Source organism: Culex pipiens, chromosome 3 (genome assembly GCF_016801865.2).
Source record: "Culex pipiens pallens isolate TS chromosome 3, TS_CPP_V2, whole genome shotgun sequence".
In the NCBI taxonomy this organism is placed as follows: domain Eukaryota; kingdom Metazoa; phylum Arthropoda; class Insecta; order Diptera; family Culicidae; genus Culex; species Culex pipiens.
In genome coordinates this window covers 104,110,538-104,129,970 of record NC_068939.1, presented here as the reverse complement: position 1 = coordinate 104,129,970, position 19,433 = coordinate 104,110,538, and the positions used below count along the sequence as shown (strand labels likewise).

General features: G+C 42.9%; 3 protein-coding genes and 1 long non-coding RNA gene across 4 annotated transcripts; 2 read left to right on the top strand and 2 right to left on the bottom strand.

The window, feature by feature from the left end:
• Window positions 1-2,013: 2,013 nt before the first annotated feature.
• Window positions 2,014-3,503, top strand: LOC120427946 (histone-lysine N-trimethyltransferase SMYD5). The gene is made up of 3 exons (XM_039592894.2): window positions 2,014-2,200; window positions 2,270-2,646; window positions 2,706-3,503. Exons 1-3 carry the CDS (start codon window positions 2,165-2,167, stop codon window positions 3,454-3,456), a joined length of 1,164 nt encoding a protein of 387 aa, XP_039448828.2. The 5' UTR covers window positions 2,014-2,164; the 3' UTR covers window positions 3,457-3,503.
• Window positions 3,504-8,349: 4,846 nt separating this feature from the next.
• On the bottom strand, window positions 8,350-9,362 carry LOC120427940 (transmembrane emp24 domain-containing protein eca). The gene is made up of 3 exons (XM_039592886.2): window positions 9,110-9,362; window positions 8,678-9,045; window positions 8,350-8,617 (listed from the first exon to the last, which is right to left on the bottom strand). The coding sequence occupies exons 1-3, from the start codon at window positions 9,243-9,245 to the stop codon at window positions 8,468-8,470; spliced, it is 654 nt and encodes a 217-aa protein (XP_039448820.1). The 5' UTR covers window positions 9,246-9,362; the 3' UTR covers window positions 8,350-8,467.
• Window positions 9,363-9,877: 515 nt separating this feature from the next.
• On the top strand, window positions 9,878-11,106 carry LOC120427947 (DDRGK domain-containing protein 1). Its single transcript, XM_039592895.2, has 3 exons — window positions 9,878-10,049; window positions 10,109-10,605; window positions 10,664-11,106. Exons 1-3 carry the CDS (start codon window positions 9,953-9,955, stop codon window positions 10,922-10,924), a joined length of 855 nt encoding a protein of 284 aa, XP_039448829.1. The 5' UTR covers window positions 9,878-9,952; the 3' UTR covers window positions 10,925-11,106.
• A 1,335-nt stretch (window positions 11,107-12,441) lies between these two features.
• On the bottom strand, window positions 12,442-13,722 carry LOC120427942 (uncharacterized). The gene is made up of 2 exons (XR_005607015.2): window positions 12,907-13,722; window positions 12,442-12,826 (listed from the first exon to the last, which is right to left on the bottom strand). It is a non-coding gene; the product is annotated as an uncharacterized LOC120427942 (long non-coding RNA).
• Between the last annotated feature and the right edge of the window lie 5,711 nt (window positions 13,723-19,433).

The window sequence follows — 19,433 nt, the reverse complement described above, 5'->3', positions numbered from 1 at the left end:
TCGCTCTACAGCAGCGATTCTCAACGGGGGTACCGAGCCTACTTGATTTACACGGTAGGGGGTACCAGCCTAGAAGAAGGTTGAGAATGGCTGCTCTACAGCATTGCCTTGGCGTTCTCGATTGCGAGATTCCTACTCGAAACTAGGTGTCCGAAGGCTTGATTGTTGAGGCAATTGCAAACCTCTTTTTACACCTTAGCTTCCATCCACCCCGGGATTCGAACTGACGACCTTTGGATTGTTAGTCCAACTGCCTACCAGCGACTCCACCGAGACAGGACCCAGGGAGACGACTCCTACACCTGGATTGACCTAACCTTTTTAGGTTAGTCCGGGGCCAACATTTACTTCCCGTCCGACGGAAGGCGTGATCAGACCAATCTCGTCTCGAAAAATGCCACCGAGACCGTCTGGGATCGAACCCAGGCCAACTGGGTGAGAGGCAACCACGCTTACCCCTACACCACAGTACCGGCTCCTGTCTAGTGTGTTTGTGATAGTGTAACAGCGGCTTTATTATCGTTGTAGGTATGCTAAAATTAAAATTAAAATAGGACATTAGGACACCACATCGGAACAATAAAAAATGCCAGTGGAAACAAGTGAATGATTGAACGAGAAAAATTACAAATCTGCATAAATAATTTTAAGATTGTTCAGGTGTAAACCGAAAACGCGATCAAAAATTAAAGTGGACGTATAAGGTTCTTAACTGCTTATTTAATTGTCGGTGTACAGGACCGCACTATTTAATCATTTTCTGGCGTAAATTTAATTTTGCAGCCCAAATCCAGTTATTGAATTGAAAAAATAAAAATAAATTCTTGTACAAATTTTCTTTACTTGATTTGTGTGCACTTTCGTCAAAGACCAAGATTGTTTACTTTTTAATATTTGGTCTGACAGATTTGGTCTGACAACCTTATCATGGATTTTGGTCTGGTCCCTAGACACTCAGGATATAGAGTTATCTACGAGTTATCTCTTTAGAGTTATCTACGTGCGCATGTATTGCGTGTACGTACACGAAAAAGATTGAGGTTAAATTTTGTACCGGCCAGCAAAACAAATGGAGTGCTAGTGTGCGTGAGAGCGGGCTTAGATAACTCTATAGAGCTATCTAAGCCCGCTCTCACGCACACTAGCGCACCATTTGTTTTGCTGGCCGGTACAAAATTTAACCTCACTTTTTTTCGTGTACGTACACGCAATACATGCGCACGTAGATAACTCTATTGGACTGTCGTCCCATTACACCTCCGACTCCCCTATTCGTAGTCTACTGTGATCTGATCTTCGTCGTCTTCCATTACTCCTCCTCGACGTGATCCGGTAGTAGACCGATTTCTTCACGCAGCATCTTGATCCGCAGGTTCTGCAACGGCTTCGTAAGAATGTCTGCCAACATCTTCTCAGTCGGACAGTACTGCAGATCGATCATCTTCTTCTCCTTCAGGTCGCGAACGTAGAAGTATCGGGTTTCGATGTGCTTCGTCCGCTTCTCGATCTTGTTGCCGTCCACGAGCTTGATGCAGCTTTGATTGTCCTCGTAGACTAGCGCACCATTTGTTTTACTGGCCTTTACAAAATTTAACCTCACTTTTTCTCGTGTACGTACACGCAATACATGCGCACGTAGATAACTCTATCGAGAAATTAAAAGTGAGAGTGTGTGCAACATGAAGTTAAACTTTCTGTGAAGTTGCCGTGAAGATTACCATGGCACTTTGAAAAGTTTAACTCCATGTTGCACGCATACATTCTCACTTTTAATTTCTCGATAGGACACAGCACCTTCCTGAGAGGAAATTATGATCTGCTGTTCTCGAAAAGTTAATATCTAGAGTTTTTTTGATTAGGTCCTATAAACATATGAAAGACAATAGTTTATTGGTCCTTTTCAAAAAAAAAACTCTGGATATGATCAGAATTGAGCAATATGTGTTTTGTGTGTAAACTGTGCAGTTATAAAACTGGATGCACGTTTAAAAAAGTTATGTTTTTTTTTCTGCTTGTGTTGTGTCAAACCCTAATTTGGGTCCTCCTATTCGAGCGTTACCGGCAACTTGCTATCTGTCACGTCAATTTTTGTTTTTGTTTCGCAGAACACGTGCGGAAGATTTTCGTGGAACCGCGGGATCCGTTCGATAATCTCCTGCTGAAAATGGAGCTGGTGGAAGTTAAAACGACCGCTGAGAAGGTATTTTTATTATTTTGTTTTATTGTGACCGAGATGTGGTATCTTGAACGTGGTTTTGTGCATTTTAAGGGAAGAGGTCTCTTTGCCCGGCAGCCGATCAAGGCGGGAACAGTTCTGTTCGAAGAGTCTCCGCTGGTATCGAGCCAGTTTTGCTGGAACGCAGCTTACGGGTATTTGGCTTGTGAGTACTGTCTGCGGCCGCTGGAAACGGCCGAGTGTAACGTGCGTCGGCTAGCCAGTGACTTTGCCATTGACCTGCCCTATCCGGAATGTTGCCCGGTGCAGGAACAGCTGGAACGTCACACGCGTTGTGCCGATTGTGGTACGTTGTACTGCAGTCAGGTTTGCCTGAGCGATGCACTGGAGCGATATCATAAGGGACTCTGTCTGGGAGCCAATAAGGACAACGCAAGTCATCCGGTGAACGCGCTGATCGACTTTTGGAAGTAGGGATTGATTTTGAACTCGCTTGAGAAGCGTTTATCTAAACCTACTCTCGTTTTAGGAAGACTCACTATCCTCCGGAAACATCGAGCATCCTGCTGATCATCAAAATCATCGGCATGTTTAAGCAAATCCCAGATGTGCAGAGCAAATTTGACGATTTTGTGAGTCAAGCCGTGAACGAGGATTTAGAAATCTTTCACAAAATGTTGGGCAAAGATTTCGCCAACCAAATTGAGCAGCTCTACGCTCTGTTGGTCAATGCGTTCGAACCAACCGCACACGAACGGCTTCAGTGGCTTACGTTGTCCGGCTTCCGGTCGTTGCTAGCCCTAATCGGCACAAACGGTCAGGGCATCGGAACGAGTTCGTTCGCTGACTGGGTACGTAATGTTTCCGAGCTGGAGCTGCAGGACAAACAGCGAGAAACGGTGGACGCCTTGATCGATGGCCTGTACACCAAACTGGACGACGTGGTGGGGTCTTTCCTGAACAACGAAGGTTCCGCCCTGTACAGCCTGCAGAGCAAGGTCAATCACAGCTGCGCCCCGAACGCAGAGTGTCAGTTTCCGCACTCGAACAACGTGCTGGCCCTTACGACTGTCCAGGACATTGCGGCGGGAGAGGAAATTTGCATCTCGTACCTTGACGAGTGTGCGCTGGAAAGGTCGCGTCATTCGCGCCAAAAGATGCTTCGCGAAAACTATTTGTTCCAGTGCCAGTGCGAAAAGTGCGAAAGCCAGGTCAACGATCCGGATGAAACTTCCGAGGACGAAGACGACGAGGAAGAAATGGACGATGACTCTGATTAGGTATTTATGCACGCTTTACCTAAATTATATTCATATATATATTGATACTTTTGGATACGCGTTGTTGTTTGCTAGAACCAAAAGAAACCTCTGTCCCTGGTCTGTTGGTTGTTCGAGCCGATCCAATTAATATACCTATTGGGTCTTGCGGTGAGGTTAATTTACGGTGAGATTGGGTCATACATTTATCATGAAGTTTATAGAGTTATCTACGTGCGCATATATTGCGCGTACGTACACGAAAAAGATTGAGGTTAAATTTTGTACCAGCCAGCAAAACAAATGGCGTGCTAGGGCGCGTGACAGCGGGCTTAGATAACTCTATCGAGGAATTAAAAGTGAGAGTGTGTGCTTGCAACATGGAGTTAAAATTTTCAAATTGCCATGGTAATCTTCACAGCAACTTCATAGAAAGTTTAACTCCATGTTGCACACACTCTCACTTTTAATTTCTCGATATTGCTGAAGCTTCCATTTTTACACATGGACACCACCGGCCGGTAAGCTGTCATCGAAAACAAGGAGGTTCTCCGATAGTGGAAATATCACATTTGTACAATGAACCGCTACATTTGTGATTTTTCCCTATCTAGGGGAAATCTACCCATTTTAATCCTAATAAGCGGTCGTGTTTGAATGATGCTGGATAATCTAGAGCAGTGTTGCAAAAGAGTGATAGAAAAACTATCAATAGATTATCTCTGCACCAAAAATATCCAAGAGTATAGCGGCCGTCACTTTAGCTTGTGAGATTTCTTCTTGTGTCTTGTGATTCCCAGCGATGGCATTCTCTCTCTATCACTCCTTCCCTTTTCCTCGACTATGCGCTCTCACCGCTGAGTCTCTCAATCTCTCCGAAAACTGCAATGAAAGAACGCGAGATGGCGATTAGGAACCGACCACGCATGACGTCTTGTTAAACTGCGTTTGCGAAATTGGTTTTATGGCGGCTTTTGTGGTTAAACGCTGTTGCGTTAGGATGATCGTGGAAGCGGGAATGAGAGAGAAAAGGAAAATGTCAATCGCGAGTGTGTAAACACGAAAACGTGTTCGGCTATGTTCGGCGCTGAGAGTTTCAATAAGGAGAGAAGGGCAGTTGTATTTGAGGCATGAATATTCAGGCGGGATAATTGTAGTTGCTGAGAGCTGATATTTTGATATTTTAGCAACCCTGATCTAGAGTCTCCCTTGAATTTTACTAAAACCAAGTACACCAACGAGTAGAGCAAGTTTTTGTGAACATTTCTGTTTATTTTCACTTTCACTAAAAGTTATTCTATTTCTTTACCAAGCATTTAACAAAAAAAAAATTCCCAAGGGTATTCTAATCGAGGCGAATGCATTGGGCCACGCCCATTTTTCTAATATCGGCTTAGTTCTTTTTTCTTCCAACACTCTGTCGAGTGTTGCCATTTGCGCTGACAGTTCAAACGAACACTCACGAAAAGTGGCATTTATAGGGAAAGTTTCCTGGCATCGCTGGCTGTGCTGCTGGTGGTGTTGACGGCCAGCCCACAGACAAACAGACGGGACACTCGAGTGCCGGACCATCGTCCTTCAAAAACGGTTATTTCAAATGCAATTTTGTTTCGGCATTCACTCACCCGGCGCTGATGGCGCTGCTGTCGTGACAGCTCACCCGTTTTTTCTCAGTGTGTGTGATGCGTGTTTGTTTTTAAGTTGAGCGTGAGCACGTGCGAGGCAGCAAATGAGAACACAAAAATTTATGGAATTCAGGAAATCTAACGGTGAATCACAATCCAGGCTTTGAAGAAAAGGTTGGGGCAGCCTTGGCCATAGCCTCTTGCCCCAATATTAACCCGGTAGGCCTGTTCAACTGCCTGCCGATGTCGAGGCTGCTGCTGAGGCGCCCGCTACTGCGGAGGAGTCATCTCATTCGGAGCAACCTGCTTATCCTTCGTGGACTGCTGCTCAGATTGCTGCTGCTGGTCGTCCTTTTGGCCTTTTGGCGATGTTGCGCCACTCAATCTTTTTTCCACAGTTCAGTTTCTGTGGTTCTGTTTCGATATAAATTTAACGGCAGCATTTTTTGGAACTTTTGCCTTGCTTTTGTTGTTTGGCGCAACTTAACTGCGCCGTGGACACGTTCTCCGCGGATGTTTCCAAACCTGGGGGAGGAGGAATCTTCGACAGAACTTGGAAGCAACGGGGAGGACCAGTGGTTTGATCTCTATCGTTGCGGTTGTAGTGCGTCGTTGCTGGTGCTGCCGCATGATTTGGCTCATGAGGTTCTGCCATTGGAAACGGAAGTGATTCTCCGTCATCTTCGACGTTAATTTTTATTTTTTGCATCGGGTACTGACGATCAGCATCAACAAAATTATGTCGGTCAGCTGTTGATGTTTACAATCGTTAAGGCTTGATTGTCTCACGCATACACTGACATGACACATGACAGAAATGGATTTGTATTGGTATGTTTGGGCTGCGCTTCGGCATCAGCTCACCAGGCAGCGCTGGTGTCGCCGTGATTTGGTGGGGTTGATTAAGGACGATGGATTTCAAAAATAATTTGTATGGAGAGTCACGTCTGTTTGTCTGTGGCCAGCCTTTGTTCTTTTTTGCCTTTGTCTCTCGCTCGGTTTTCTTCAGCCTTCGATTTGAATGCAAAGTGAAAATTGAAACGTCAAACGACTTGGCGCGTTTGTTTTTTTGATGGCGCTTGCTAATTTATTACATATTTCGGGATTATTCTTCAAGTGAGTGACTAAGTAACGGTCAAAAGAACATGTTGCCGGTAGTTGGAAGCAATTTCATATCTTAAGCGCCGTGAAAAAGTAAGCGAAAGTGAAAAGTTAATTTTGGCGATATTCATTAAGCGCTTGAGGGATTCTCGTGTGTGTCACTGTGTGTGCCAACAAAATGATGAGAAGTGGTCTCGCAAAATACAAATTATGATCAAAAGTGCATTAAATGTGATCTTTTTGGCCAGTTAGTGGCATACATTTGCGTGCTTACTCGAGGCGGTGCTGTTGCTGGTAAGTTTATAGCCCAAATAGTATTTTTGGAGCTTTAATCGAGCATCAAACTCTCCATATGACGAAGATAGGTGTTTGATTGGAAAGGGTAGATTTCCCCTAAATGTAGGTGTCAGGTTAGGATGCGGATTTTTAAAAATTCAGTTTTGAAGAACTTTTGATTTGACTTTAACTAAATATTAACTTTATTTTTTTTTTGCATTTAGTTATTTAGGGACAAAATTAAGAATAGTGAATTTAGTAATTCTATCAGAATCGGTGATTCTGATTTTTCTAAATTTCCATAGAGTCTCCATCAATCAATAGTGAAATGATATCGGACTAAATTCGTTGAACTAATGGTTGTCGGATTATGATTGAATCGACCATTGTTGCGAATCGAGGATCTACTGGAATTCTGACGATCAAATGGTCGTCTCTTTTTCAATTAGCGACTTGTAAGGTCCTATAAGCTATTGTCTTTCATATGTTTATAGGACCTAATAAAAAAAGTCGACAAATCATGTATTAAATTTAAGTTAGGTTGTTATCCGCAAATGAAGAATTGAACATTTTGGACTTATGAATAACACACAACTGTGCATTTATTCTAGAGTCAGATCCATACAGCGTCAGTGTTTATTTGGGGGAAGTGTACTAATCCATTGGCAGATCTGATTCTAGTTGTAATGCACGACTGACGGACGTGACAGGACGAGGGCCCAGTTTAGAGGTTTCGACTAGAGATCCTAAATAGGGAGACTGGTCGAAGTGAATTTGACGTACCCAAACAGACACGAGTTTGACGTATCCAAACGAGCATTTGCCTTTACGCCCAGCAAAACTTATCAATGTTGCCAAGCTCAAAACATACGTTGCCAGATCGATTTAGCCAGCTTAGACCAGTCTCCCTATTTAGGGTCTCTAGTTTCGACATCACCAATGTGCGGCTGGATCACACTCAAAAAAAAAAAAAAAAAATAGAATAACATTTTTATCAGATTCTCTGAAATGTGTTTTTTTTTAAATTTACCTTTTCAACGTCAATGTTTTATTAAACCCTGCAAAACTAATTTTTATTATTCAATTGTGAGATTTCTAAAAAAATAGAATAACATTTTTATCAGATTCTCTGAAATGTGTTTTTTTTTTAAATTTACCTTTTCAACGTCAATGTTTTATTAAACCCTGCAAAACTAATTTTTATTATTCAATTGTGAGATTTCTTGTCAAATACAGTCATCCCACATATTCGGAACACCCACAAATTCGGAACACTTTCGAGATAATTTGTCAATAGCATGCCAAATGCAGCTTTTCCGTCAACCCTACCATTTTTAGGACCTTTATTTGGACATTCTCTTGCTATTTCATTAGTAAAAGTAGTACTTTTTAGACAAAAACTTCATTTCAAGACAATTTTATCCAGAGCAGCAAAACACTGCCTCCAAATTGCCTGTTTCATAATTGTGGGATGTTATTGTGCCTCCCACAATTGTGGAACACCTGAATTTAACTGATATTTCCACAAAAAAGTCATCAGACCATGTATAAAACATCACTAAGCATGAGTTCCATTGATTTCAGTGTGTGAAGTCATTATTTTGTTAAAAATCTGTATTGCTGGAGAGAACCAAGGTTTGTTTACATCCGTAAGAAAAAAGTGTTCCGAATTTGTGGTTTTCATGGGTCAATGTTTTTCTTTAAAATATGCTATAAAACGTAAAAAACTACAGCCGGTCTATACATCAATCGAAAGATCTCAAGAAAAGCTTCCACATGAAGGAAAAAGCAAAACATTATGTTCGACTATCGATTTTCTATGATTTTTCAACCATCGGCCGATCTGTAAACCGTTCCGAATATGTGGGATGACTGTACTGTCCTTTATTAAAATTCCCCATGATCAAGACAGTTCCAGTTTCGAAATTAATTTATTCTGAGAAAAGATTACAGTAAATCTGTTCTGTGCGCGTTGAGAGCACAGTGTTGTCGCGAAACTCGCGAGAAAATGAAGGGCCTAATCTTCACAATTAAACTAACTTTTTCGCCTCGAAGAAGCTCTTCAGATGCTTCATCTGCCACAGTCCCATAGTCACGAGCACCAGGGTTTGGGCCAAGGACCACCAAAGGACACGCTGGTTTGTGCTGTCGCTAGTTTGGCGGAAGCGCTCTTCACGGTACTGAAATTAAGTAAATGTGTTAAAATATGTATTGGAAGATTCAAATCCGATCCAACTTACTCTCTGGTAGTTTTGCTCCTTGGTAATTTGGTCCACCTGGTCCAACAGCTGCCGGATACGAAGCTGCAACTCGGTGAGTTTCTCTTTCTGAGCAACGTTGGCATAGTCGATGGCATGCTCGCCGACCTGGATGTCGAGGTGGACACGCAGCTGCGATCCGCTGAACCAAGCCGTGCTGTTGGAGTACATGCAGATAACGTGCTCGCCGGGAGTGTGTGAAGTGAACGAAATGCGACCCTCCGAGCTGTACACACGGGACAGGATGGTCTTGTCGTCAGGATCTTTCACCTCGACGTGCATGCCGATCCCCGGCGACGATGGCATAAATCCGCCGCTACGAGGATCGTACAGTTCTACCTTGTAGTTTACTGTAAATTAAAGTGCAGTTTAGTTTCCCTTCCAGCAGGTGCCATCTTGCCAAGCTTCACTTACCTATGACGGTGGTTTCGTCCGGAATCTCTTCGATGAAACATTTTCTCTCTGTTTCACCTATATGAAAGTACAGTGCGTTTGTTAGCTGCAGGGCCATTACCAGAACAAAAGCAACAAGATGATTTCGCAAAACCATTATTTGCAATAGTTTTATAAGCTAATTTAGGGAGAGAAAACCTGCGACGGAACAAATTTCTACAGTATTTTTAAACCGCGACACGTCAATAACTTTTTTCGTCACACGCTTAAATGTTTAAACGCAAAAGTTTGCTTGAAAAATTGACACCGCCCTGTCAAGTTACAGGTATTTCTAAGGGAGCGTTCTTTTATTACGTAACGCGAAAAATCGGACTTTTAGACCCCCTCCCCCCCCCCTCGTAACAAAATTTCCATACAAATTTTAAAAATTTTGTATTGAGCGTAACACGGCCTCCGACCCCCCCTCCCCCCCTACTGCGTTACGTAATAAAAGAACGCTCCCTAATGGGCTTGGTTTTTACTCAATGTTGATTTAGTCATAAAAAATCATCCTTGTTTAATTATCTATTTGTTCTGCTTTATGAATTAAGATTTATCGGGAAACGTGAAAAAATAGCATTTGTACTATTTTGTACCTGATGTTTGTCGGGTTTTATTAAAACTAGATATTTTAACTAAATATGTGGAAAAATGAACATTTGAGTAAAATGGTTCAATTATTAATCGTGTATTGTGCACGACAAATTTAAATGCTACATATATGTATAAAATTGAGAATGTCACAAACCTGACACGAGTTCAGAATAATATGTTGATAGTTCATTGTAAATACTGAACTCACTTCGTCACAACTTTGATTTAAAAATGGACCTGATACTTCTTCTGGGGATTGCTGTGGCCTTGCTGGTGATTTTAATAACCCTGTTTTTCCTTACTAAAGGCAAGGCTTCACAAGAGTCTGGTAAATATAGTTTACTATTTGTAACAAATAATTATGACAAATAAAGTCTCCCACTTCAGACCAGCCACGGGTCGAAAATGAAGCACAAGCAGCACCGCGAAGGGCCCAGGTCGTCCGTAATCAACGTAATCGTGCCAGAGTAGCGGCAGCACCTGCGGAAGAACAGCACCATGCGGCCGCCGATGGTGGATCGGACGAGGACGAAATTCCACACGCAGATTTCAACGGTGAAAAAATGGGAGCCAAAAAAAGAGCCAAATTGGAGGCCAAGGCCGAAAAAAAGGCCCTACGCGAGCAGGAGCTGAAAATTCGTGAGGATCAGAAAAAAAAGGATGCCCTACTGGAGGAACAACGAAAAGTTGAGGCCGAAAAAGAAGCCGAGGAGGAGCGCAAACGTGAGGAGGCCGAGCGAAAGGCCCGGGAAGAGAAAGCAAGGCAAGAGCACGAGGAGTATTTGAGGATGAAGGAAGCTTTCAGCGTGGAAGAGGAAGGATTCGATCAGGAACAGGAAGACGATAAGCAAAACATGCTGCAGGAATTTATCAACTTTGTTAAGGTGAGTAAAAAGTAGTTACAAGGCTATAAAGATCCTTATCTTGAGTTTTACATTTCAGAGTAATAAAGTGGTCGTCCTCGAAGATTTGGCGGTTCAATTCAAATTGAAAACGCAGGCGGCAATCGATAGGATAGTTGAGCTGCAAAAGGATGGCCGCCTCAGCGGTGTCATCGACGACAGAGGAAAGTTTATCTACATTTCGGAAGAGGAGTTAAACGCGGTGGCGAAATTCATCAAACAGCGCGGCAGAGTGTCCATTACCGAGCTGGCTGAAAATAGTAACAACCTAATCAACCTTATCCCAGTGTCTGCGGAGTGAATTTCGTGAAATAGAGCAGTTGCAGTGCATCATCTAGTTTTATATTCTAGATTTTTTTTGAGTTTTGTATGTTTTAAAAAAGAGTTTCGCAGCTACGCCTTTTATTTTTAAAATTAAAAAAAATAATCGGTTTTGTTTATGTTGGCTCACAATAAAAACGTTGATCATTCTGCGAAATGTTTACAATCATCTTTTTGTTATTTCTAGTACGCTGATGTCGGACTATCATTCTCATCAATTTTCCTGTGATCTTACCACTCGTATCCGTGATCATCGGCGATGATCTATAGATCATTTTATTGAGCAATTAACACTAAAACTACCAAGCGCGTGGAAAACTAGGTTGATTCCATGTAAACAAACGAGTTTTCCGCTTGTTGGTAGTTTAAGTGTCAATCAGAATATAAAAAAAATCATGTACAGTCCAGACTCGATAATCCGAAGGTCTTGGCAAAACATCACTTCGGATAATCGAATCACGATTTTTTTTCGTTGTCATAGTTTTGATTGTGGAGCTTTAGTATGACCCTTAAACTACTCTGAAGTGATTTAGAATTTTTAAATCCGAGATGGTCGGGACCGTGGTGTAGGGGTAAGCGTGATTGCCTCTCACCCAGTCGGCCTGGGTTCGATCCCAGACGGTCCCGGTGGCATTTTTCGAGACGAGATTTGTCTGATCACGCCTTCTGTCGGAAGGGAAGTAAATGTTGGCCCCGGACTAACCCAAGGTTAGGTCGTTAGTTCAGTCCAGGTGTAGGAGTCGTCTCCCTGGGTCCTGTCTCGGTGGAGTCGCTGGTAGGCAGTTCGACTAACAATCCAAAGGTCGTCAGTTCGAATCCTGGGGTGGATGGAAGCTAAGGTGTAAAAAGAGGTTTGCAATTGCCTCAACAATCAAGCCTTCGGACACCTAGTTTCGAGTAGGAATCTCGCAATCGAGAACGCCAAGGCAATGCTGTAGAGCGAATAATTTAATTTTAATTAAATCCAAGATGGCGGCCAAAATGGCGCTGATGAAATATTGAAAAAAATGCTTTTTTTTTAATTTTACACGCAATCAACCATTCAAATTTAACTAGAATGGGATCGCAGAACTCGAGTTTGATGTTTAAAGAAAGAAAATAAAAAAAAATACAAAAATAAATCCGAAGTCCCATACAAACCTTCGGATAACCGAACTTCGGATAAACGAAACTTCAGATAATCGAGGCATCGGATAATCGAGTCTGGACTGTAGTTAAATTATCTGTGAAGCTCCGTTCTGCTTCACGAAGAATTTTGCTAAACAAACTACACAATAAAATGCCGAGCTATCTGCTCGCAGCTGAAATATACCAATTAATTTGAGCTAAATAGAGGTCATTCACACATACGCAAGTTCCTGTACCTAGTTGATTTATCTGTGCAGTTGTGTTCTGATATCACACAAGATTTAACTACATAAAAACTCAAACGTGGAAGCATCGTTTGAGCTAAACGTCTTTATGAGATATATTTTTAAAAGAAAAACTAACTTTCGATGAGTTTTACAATTCTAGTTTTTTTTATTGCCGACTTATGTGAGTTTCAAATTACATTAAGTTTGCCAAGACTTAGTATACGTTACATTCAAATGGGTAAATTAAGTTTGATAAAAATATCAACGAACAAAAAATGTTAAAAGCTTATCTTAAAAATGTTGTTACACAGATTACAAGCATTTCTGAACGTATATCCGGAAGTCTTCAGTGTCATCACAGCAAAACAGATTCTATTGTCCTTGCTTACACATCCGTACGACAGTTTGGGCAGCATCGGGTGTGGGTGAACCAGCTTTCAATGCATTTATTATGGAACATGTGTCCGCATGCCAGTTTTCGCGTGGTCCAACCATTTACGGCATTTAGGCAAATAGTGCAGGAGATTCTAAAAACGAAAACAAAAAAAAAAAAAAACAGATTGGTTACATAAAGCGATTAAAAACTAAAATATATATTCTATGCTACTCATTCCAATCGTCGTATCCCTTCCATGACTTTGACGATTTGTTGTTGCCTGATGATGACGGACGGCTTGGACCTTGCCCTTCGTGTAAATATCGATTATTGATGTAATTGACAGTGTAGCAAACAGTTGCGATGGCAGCTGCCGCAATCACCAAGGTCGATGCAAATCCGATTAATCCTGGCAGCACCATCATGAACTGCAACTAAACAAAAATATATTGCTTTCGGAAGTTTGTGAATATTTGTATTGAAAGAAATTTCTTTTGCCTTGTCAGTTTGACGTTCTGCCCGAGTAAACTTTACCTACTGAAAACTGTGGAGCAAATGGTTAACTAACAGTACACTGCCGTTCTACGTATAATTGTCCCATGTCATTTTTGGTCGATTCTGACTTTTTGTCATTTTTAGGTTTAGTTTACTTTTCGAGAAAAACATATAAAATCTAGTACTTTGTTCGTAAACTCATTGAAAACAACACCAAGTCTGTTTGTCCCATCGTTGTACTTCTACGCATAATTGTCCCACCAAGTATTTTCTTTCACGGAATTATCAGTTTTACGAAGTATTGTTTCTTGTTTACCTAAAGCAGCGGTTCTCAACCTGGGGTACATGTACCCCTAGGGGTACCACGAGCCCCCAGCCCCCGTAATGGTGGACATTTAAACATAATATTTGAGAGAAAAAAAATTACAAACAGATTTGAAGCAAAAAAATAATACCATATTTAAAGTGCAGTGAATTACGGGCGAATTGTTTTTGACCAATCAGAAAATGTTCAAAACATATTGAGTGATAAAAAAATAATTTGCACTTGTTAAGAAATTTTTAGAAATTGAAATAAAGTGTACGGTTTTAGAATATTTTTTTCTACAAATATTTGTTTCAAATTTGTAAATTGTGCCTGCTGCCACTAGGTGACTCACCACACATAACCTTCGGACGTCTAGAAATGAGCAGAAACTTGCAACAGCGACCACAAAAGACCCGGGGGTCGTTAAAGTGGATTGCTTTGCTTTTTTTTGCCAGCTGCCATTTATTTAAAACATACAAAATGTTGAAAAAAATATGTTTCATATTTTGAATATTGTAAATTCGACCTTTCTTTGCTCAAATATTACACAGCAAAAAATCCGATGGTAAAATCGCATGCAAAAGCTCTCAGGAGACTGCCGAGTCGTACGGAGAGAGCGAAAGAAAAAGACGCGTGTTTATCGTTCAGAGTTACGTTCAGAATGATTTTATTGAAAGATGTGTTTGACACTTGTTCGAGCTGTCAAGTCGTTTGTCTGTGTTAGTGATGTTGCACTGCAGGGCTGTGCCCTGTTCAACACTCCTCCTCAACTTCACTACAACCCATTGAAATTGTTCTCAAATTCGTCCACTTCTTACACCATTCACAACCCCTCTGGCTCCTCCTAAATCTAGTCTTCTCCGCAAAGCTCCTCCTGAACCACTGAACCGTTCAAATAGAAAGCTTCGTCCTGCAACACCTCTTCGATGTCCTCTTCCAGCCGAACAATCACCTCCTCAGCTGGCGAATCAATTCCATTCAACCGATTCTTCGTAAAGCGCGTTCCATCCGGTTTATCACGGTTGTCGAAGAATTTCTGCTTCGGCCTCCAGTTCCTGTACTGCAATCGACGCTTACGCACAGCAATGGCACTGCACCTGGCACGCATCAGCTGATACAGGCCATCGATTCTTGCCGCCGTCGCAATCACCTTATCGCCGCGCAGCAACTCGCATTTTCCGCCGTTGAACGTCGTCAGCACACCCTTTTCCGACAGTTTCCCAACCGAAATCAAACTTCCTTCAAGCCTCGGTACGAAAAGTAGGGGAAATCTACCCATTTTAATCCTAATAAGCGGTCGTGTTTGAATGATGCTGGATAATCTAGAGTCTCCCTTGAATTTTACTAAAACCAAGTACACCAACGAGTAGAGCAAGTTTTTGTGAACATTTCTGTTTATTTTCACTTTCACTAAAAGTTATTCTATTTCTTTACCAAGCATTTAACAAAAAAAAAATTCCCAAGGGTATTCTAATCGAGGCGAATGCATTGGGCCACGCCCATTTTTCTAATATCGGCTTAGTTCTTTTTTCTTCCAACACTCTGTCGAGTGTTGCCATTTGCGCTGACAGTTCAAACGAACACTCACGAAAAGTGGCATTTATAGGGAAAGTTTCCTGGCATCGCTGGCTGTGCTGCTGGTGGTGTTGACGGCCAGCCTTTGTTCTTTTTTGCCTTCGTCTCTCGCTCGGTTTTCTTCAGCCTTCGTTTGGAATGCAAAGTGAAAATTGAAACGTCAAACGACTTGGCGCGTTTGTTTTTTTGATGGCGCTTGCTAATTTATTACATTTTTCGGGATTATTCTTCAAGTGAGTGCCTTACAAATGATCAAAAGAACATGTTGCCGGTAGTTGGAAGCAATTTCATATCTTAAGCGCCGTGAAAAAGTAAGCGAAAGTGAAAAGTTAATTTTGGCGATATTCATTAAGCGTTTGAGGGATTCTCGTGTGTGTCACTTTGTGTGCCAACAAAATGATGAGAAGTGGTCTCGCAAAATACAAATTATGATCAAAAGTGCATTAAATGTGATCTTTTTGGCCAGTAAGTGGCATACATTTGCGTGCTTACTCGAGGGGGTGCTGTTGCTGGTAAGTTTATAGCCCAAATAGTATTTTTGGAGCTTTAATCGAGCATCAAACTCTCCATATGACGAAGATAGGTGTTTGATTGGAAAGGGTAGATTTCCCCTACATCAGTCAGCGTTATGTTCACTTTTCGCCCGCGAGCGTCGACGCTCTTGATCACGCAATAGCCGACTCCAGCAGTGCGCAATTTATTCCCGCCAGCAGTAGTAACTACAGAACGCACACTTTCATCGATTTTCACAAACGCACTCCTGTCACTTGTCAAGTGAGACGACGCGCCAGAATCGATTAACCATGATTTTGATCCAATTTTTCCACTTGTAACAGCAAGAGTGATTTCTTCGCAGGAATTTTCGATTGCCTTCAGAGCCTTTTCTTTGTGTTTCTTCGACTTGTCATCCTCGTCGTCCTCCGTTGAGTACTCCTCGCAATCTGCCTTCCGATGGCCCGGCTTACCGCAATGATAACATATCAACACCTTCCGGCGGCCGGTGCGCACCTTGAGCGCCTTTTCCTCCGCTTCACAGATCGACTTGTAGTTGGCCGCTTCGTCGATCAACTTGTCTTTTACCAAATCGAGCGTGAGATCATCTTCATCCCGCGCACCGAGGGCCATAATTAGTGGCCGGAACGTTGCAGGAAGCCCGCGCAGAATCAACGCCACCTTGACGCACTCCTGGATCTTCATTCCCGCGTTGTCCAGCCGGCCATACAGCTGTTCAAACTCCCCGATGTACGTATCCATGCTGTCGCCATCCCGAAAGGTCTGGTTCGCAATCTGTATGATGGTGGAGACCTTTTGCTCGAGGGTAAGCTTGCTGTGATGCTCCTTCAACGCATCCCACGCCGCTTTTGCAGTCTCCTTACCCTGGATGAAACGGTGTTGGCGGTCCTCCACCAGCAACTGGATCGTGGTTAGCGCCTTCTCATCTCCGGCAGTCCACACTTCCGTCAGTGGATTCGGGGCCACTCCGGGCTCAACGAACTTCCACAGTCTTTCGCGTCGCAACAGGGCCTTCACTGAAAACGACCACGGCTCGTAGTTCAAGCTGCCCAACTTCGTTATTCGTGCAAATTCCATCGCGTTTAGTGCTATTCAGCGTACACCAATTCTTTTCCACGAAAAAACTTTCACGTGATTCCACGTAGGAACTCTCGAAAACGATCAAAAAGAACGTAAAATTCTAACCTCAAACCTCGTGGGCTCGGGCTGGGCCCATAACCTCTCAGGAGACTGCCGAGTCGTACGGAGAGAGCGAAAGAAAAAGACGCGTGTTTATCGTTCAGAGTTACGTTCAGAATGATTTTATTGAAAGATGTGTTTGACACTTGTTCGAGCTGTCAAGTCGTTTGTCTGTGTTAGTGATGTTGCACTGCAGGGCTGTGCCCTGTTCAACAAAAGCATGCACATCACCTTTGTCAAAATAAACACATAATACTACACACTGCATGTACAATATTTGCAAACACAAAAAATTAGTTGCAACCGCCGAGATTCAAACCCAACACCAATAGTAAGGACTGGCGCCTTAGCCCACTTGGCCATCAGACCGATGAAAAGCTAAAGGATAAACGCATATATATGCTTGACAATTCGGTCAAGTAGGTTTCCCTCGGGGCAAGACAGTGAAAAAACCAGAGCAAACGAGAGTTGCTCTGTGAGCAAACGGTAGGAAACGAGAGAAATTCAGAGAAACGAGAGAAACGCCATTCTGGCTGTTCAGAAATGACTTTTGACATTGTTGACGTTTCTCTCCAATCGCATCTGATGTCCTTCTGTTTTTTGTCGTTTTGATTGTGCCTTTTGAAAGTGCACAACTGTTTTATTTGTGTGAATAAAACATTTTTGAAAAAGTTAAATGGTGCTGCTTTTTCAATTAATTTGTCGGAAAGTCTTGCTCGACATCCCGCTGCATGTAAGCATCAAGTTCTGATAAGTATTAAGGAGAAATTTTCAACCGGACTGGGGAACTTTCCCACGGTTTTACTCGAGCATTGCACATCTAATTTTTGTATTTTCCTCCTCTGCCAGATCATGCTTGGTAATCTGGTTCCGTGCGGGAAACTTTCTTCGTACGAGGTCATGGAACGAGGCGTATCATTTGCAGGAGCTACTGACTCCCTTGGACACCTGGAAAGAACTACCGTACTAACCGATGTACTGACCAAGGACAAGGACAAGTGCACCGTTGGTCGGGGATGAGTGAACAGAAGGCGGAAAAGGTTACCAAGACATCGTGATTCCGTGGTAATATGCTGACCGATTATGTTGTATACGAATGTAATTATCTACTCTTGTGTTGATTAATAAAATCGGTTTTTCGAGGGGTGGGGTGGGGTTTTTGTTGAATCCCAACCAGCTACGTCGGGATTATGATCGGCCTTCAGCAGTACGGAGTGTTGTCCAGTTCGACAAGTTCCAGCGGATCTTTGAGCTTATTTTGCTTAGCTTTCTTTTTCATGGCGATCGTGGTTCTCGGGAACCAGCAGAAGGTGGTGCGCCGGCATGGGCCGAACCCTTTCTCGATAGATTCGTGCCGGCCTGGGCCGTGCCCTTGCTAGTATGGAAAATGACCCAAAAATCTTTAGCCGAGCAGATGATTTTTTTTTTGTACAAGAGCACAGCGTCCTTTAAGGCTAGTATGCAGATCGGAAGGAAAGGGGTCAAGAAACAGCTTTACGAACAGCAGAACAAAGAAGAGGGAGCGATTTCTTGGGGCTTTTCTTCACCCTCTCTGACTTGCTTGCGCTGTCGCTGCTGTCATTTGATTTTTTTCTTGACCGGTTCCTTCCGAAGTGCGTATACCGCTTTAACTGGGAGAACTTCTGATTCACTAGCTCTGTTCCGAGTCGACAAGAATGGCCGTTTGTTTGAGGGAATAGTCGCGGTAAAACGATCTTGTGGTAGAAACTCATGGCTCGAAAAGGAGCGTGGATCGAGTACGCAGGAAACGAGCGTAACTTTAGGGACCAGATGCCCACAACGACAGGTGCCCTACTAAATGGCACACCGCGCCACAAATACAGCAGCGGAATTTCCGCCAATTAGATGTGTAGCATTTCGAACATCACCACCAGAACGTGGTAGCTCGATGCTGAGGAATTCGCCAGGGTGCCTCACACAACGCCTCAGGTTGACCAGAACTAACGTGGTCTGGCGGTTGGAATGGAGCACGTTTTTCCTTGTCCATTTCGTTATTGAAACTTTCTTCTCGTTCAAATCCCCGCAGTTTCCGGATCTGTATTTTCGACTGGTAACTGGACACCGACAAACCTCTGGAGGACATTTTATTTCCTCCCCAACCCGACAACCAACAACAACTGACCACGAACGACTTTGTAGCCGTCGTTGCCACCGACGGATTGCCTTTCGTCGTTGCCGCGTGAGGTACACATCCGTACGCCGGGAGTTAAAAGTGCCGAAGATGCGACAGATTCTTTACGGAGGCTTCATCGATGCTGTATCCGCCGTCAGTCTACGCGGGACACTTCCAGTACAATATGGCCAATCTTGCCAGGTAACCTGACCAGGGGCTAAAAGAACACATCAAGACAGATTAGGGACAGAAAATATTTGACAAATTTCTTTGAGCGACTCAATCTGGTAATGTGTAAATAAACAACGAAATGTCAATTTGTTGTTTTGCTCTTCTCTCATCTTTTGCTCTCTTCAGAGAAATTTCTCTTTAAGCAACCAGAGCAACCGAGAGCAAACGGGAGCAATCGGGAGGAATCGGGAGGAATGTAGAGCAACCGAGAAGAATGAGATGGGAAACTGTCAAAAGTCAAATTTCTGAGCAACGGGAGCAAAGTAGAGGAAACTGGAGGAACTTAGAGTAATAAGAGTGACTCCCTTGCTCACTGTCCCACAT

Bases quoted from the DNA above. Each gene is read 5' to 3' on its own strand.
- LOC120427946 (XM_039592894.2), top strand. From the start codon at position 2,165: ATGGAGCTGGTGGAAGTTAAAACGACCGCTGAGAAG. The intron at 2,201-2,269 runs GTATTTTTATTA...GTGCATTTTAAG, and splicing joins TTAAAACGACCGCTGAGAAG to GGAAGAGGTCTCTTTGCCCG. The intron at 2,647-2,705 runs GTAGGGATTGAT...CTCTCGTTTTAG, and splicing joins GCGCTGATCGACTTTTGGAA to GAAGACTCACTATCCTCCGG.
- LOC120427940 (XM_039592886.2), bottom strand. From the start codon at position 9,245: ATGGTTTTGCGAAATCATCTTGTTGCTTTTGTTCTGGTAATGGCCCTG. The intron at 9,046-9,109 runs GTAAGTGAAGCT...TTTAATTTACAG, and splicing joins GGACGAAACCACCGTCATAG to TAAACTACAAGGTAGAACTG. The intron at 8,618-8,677 runs GTAAGTTGGATC...ACTTAATTTCAG, and splicing joins AGGAGCAAAACTACCAGAGA to TACCGTGAAGAGCGCTTCCG.
- LOC120427947 (XM_039592895.2), top strand. From the start codon at position 9,953: ATGGACCTGATACTTCTTCTGGGGATTGCTGTGGCCTTGCTGGTGATT. The intron at 10,050-10,108 runs GTAAATATAGTT...CTCCCACTTCAG, and splicing joins CAAGGCTTCACAAGAGTCTG to ACCAGCCACGGGTCGAAAAT. The intron at 10,606-10,663 runs GTGAGTAAAAAG...TTTACATTTCAG, and splicing joins AATTTATCAACTTTGTTAAG to AGTAATAAAGTGGTCGTCCT.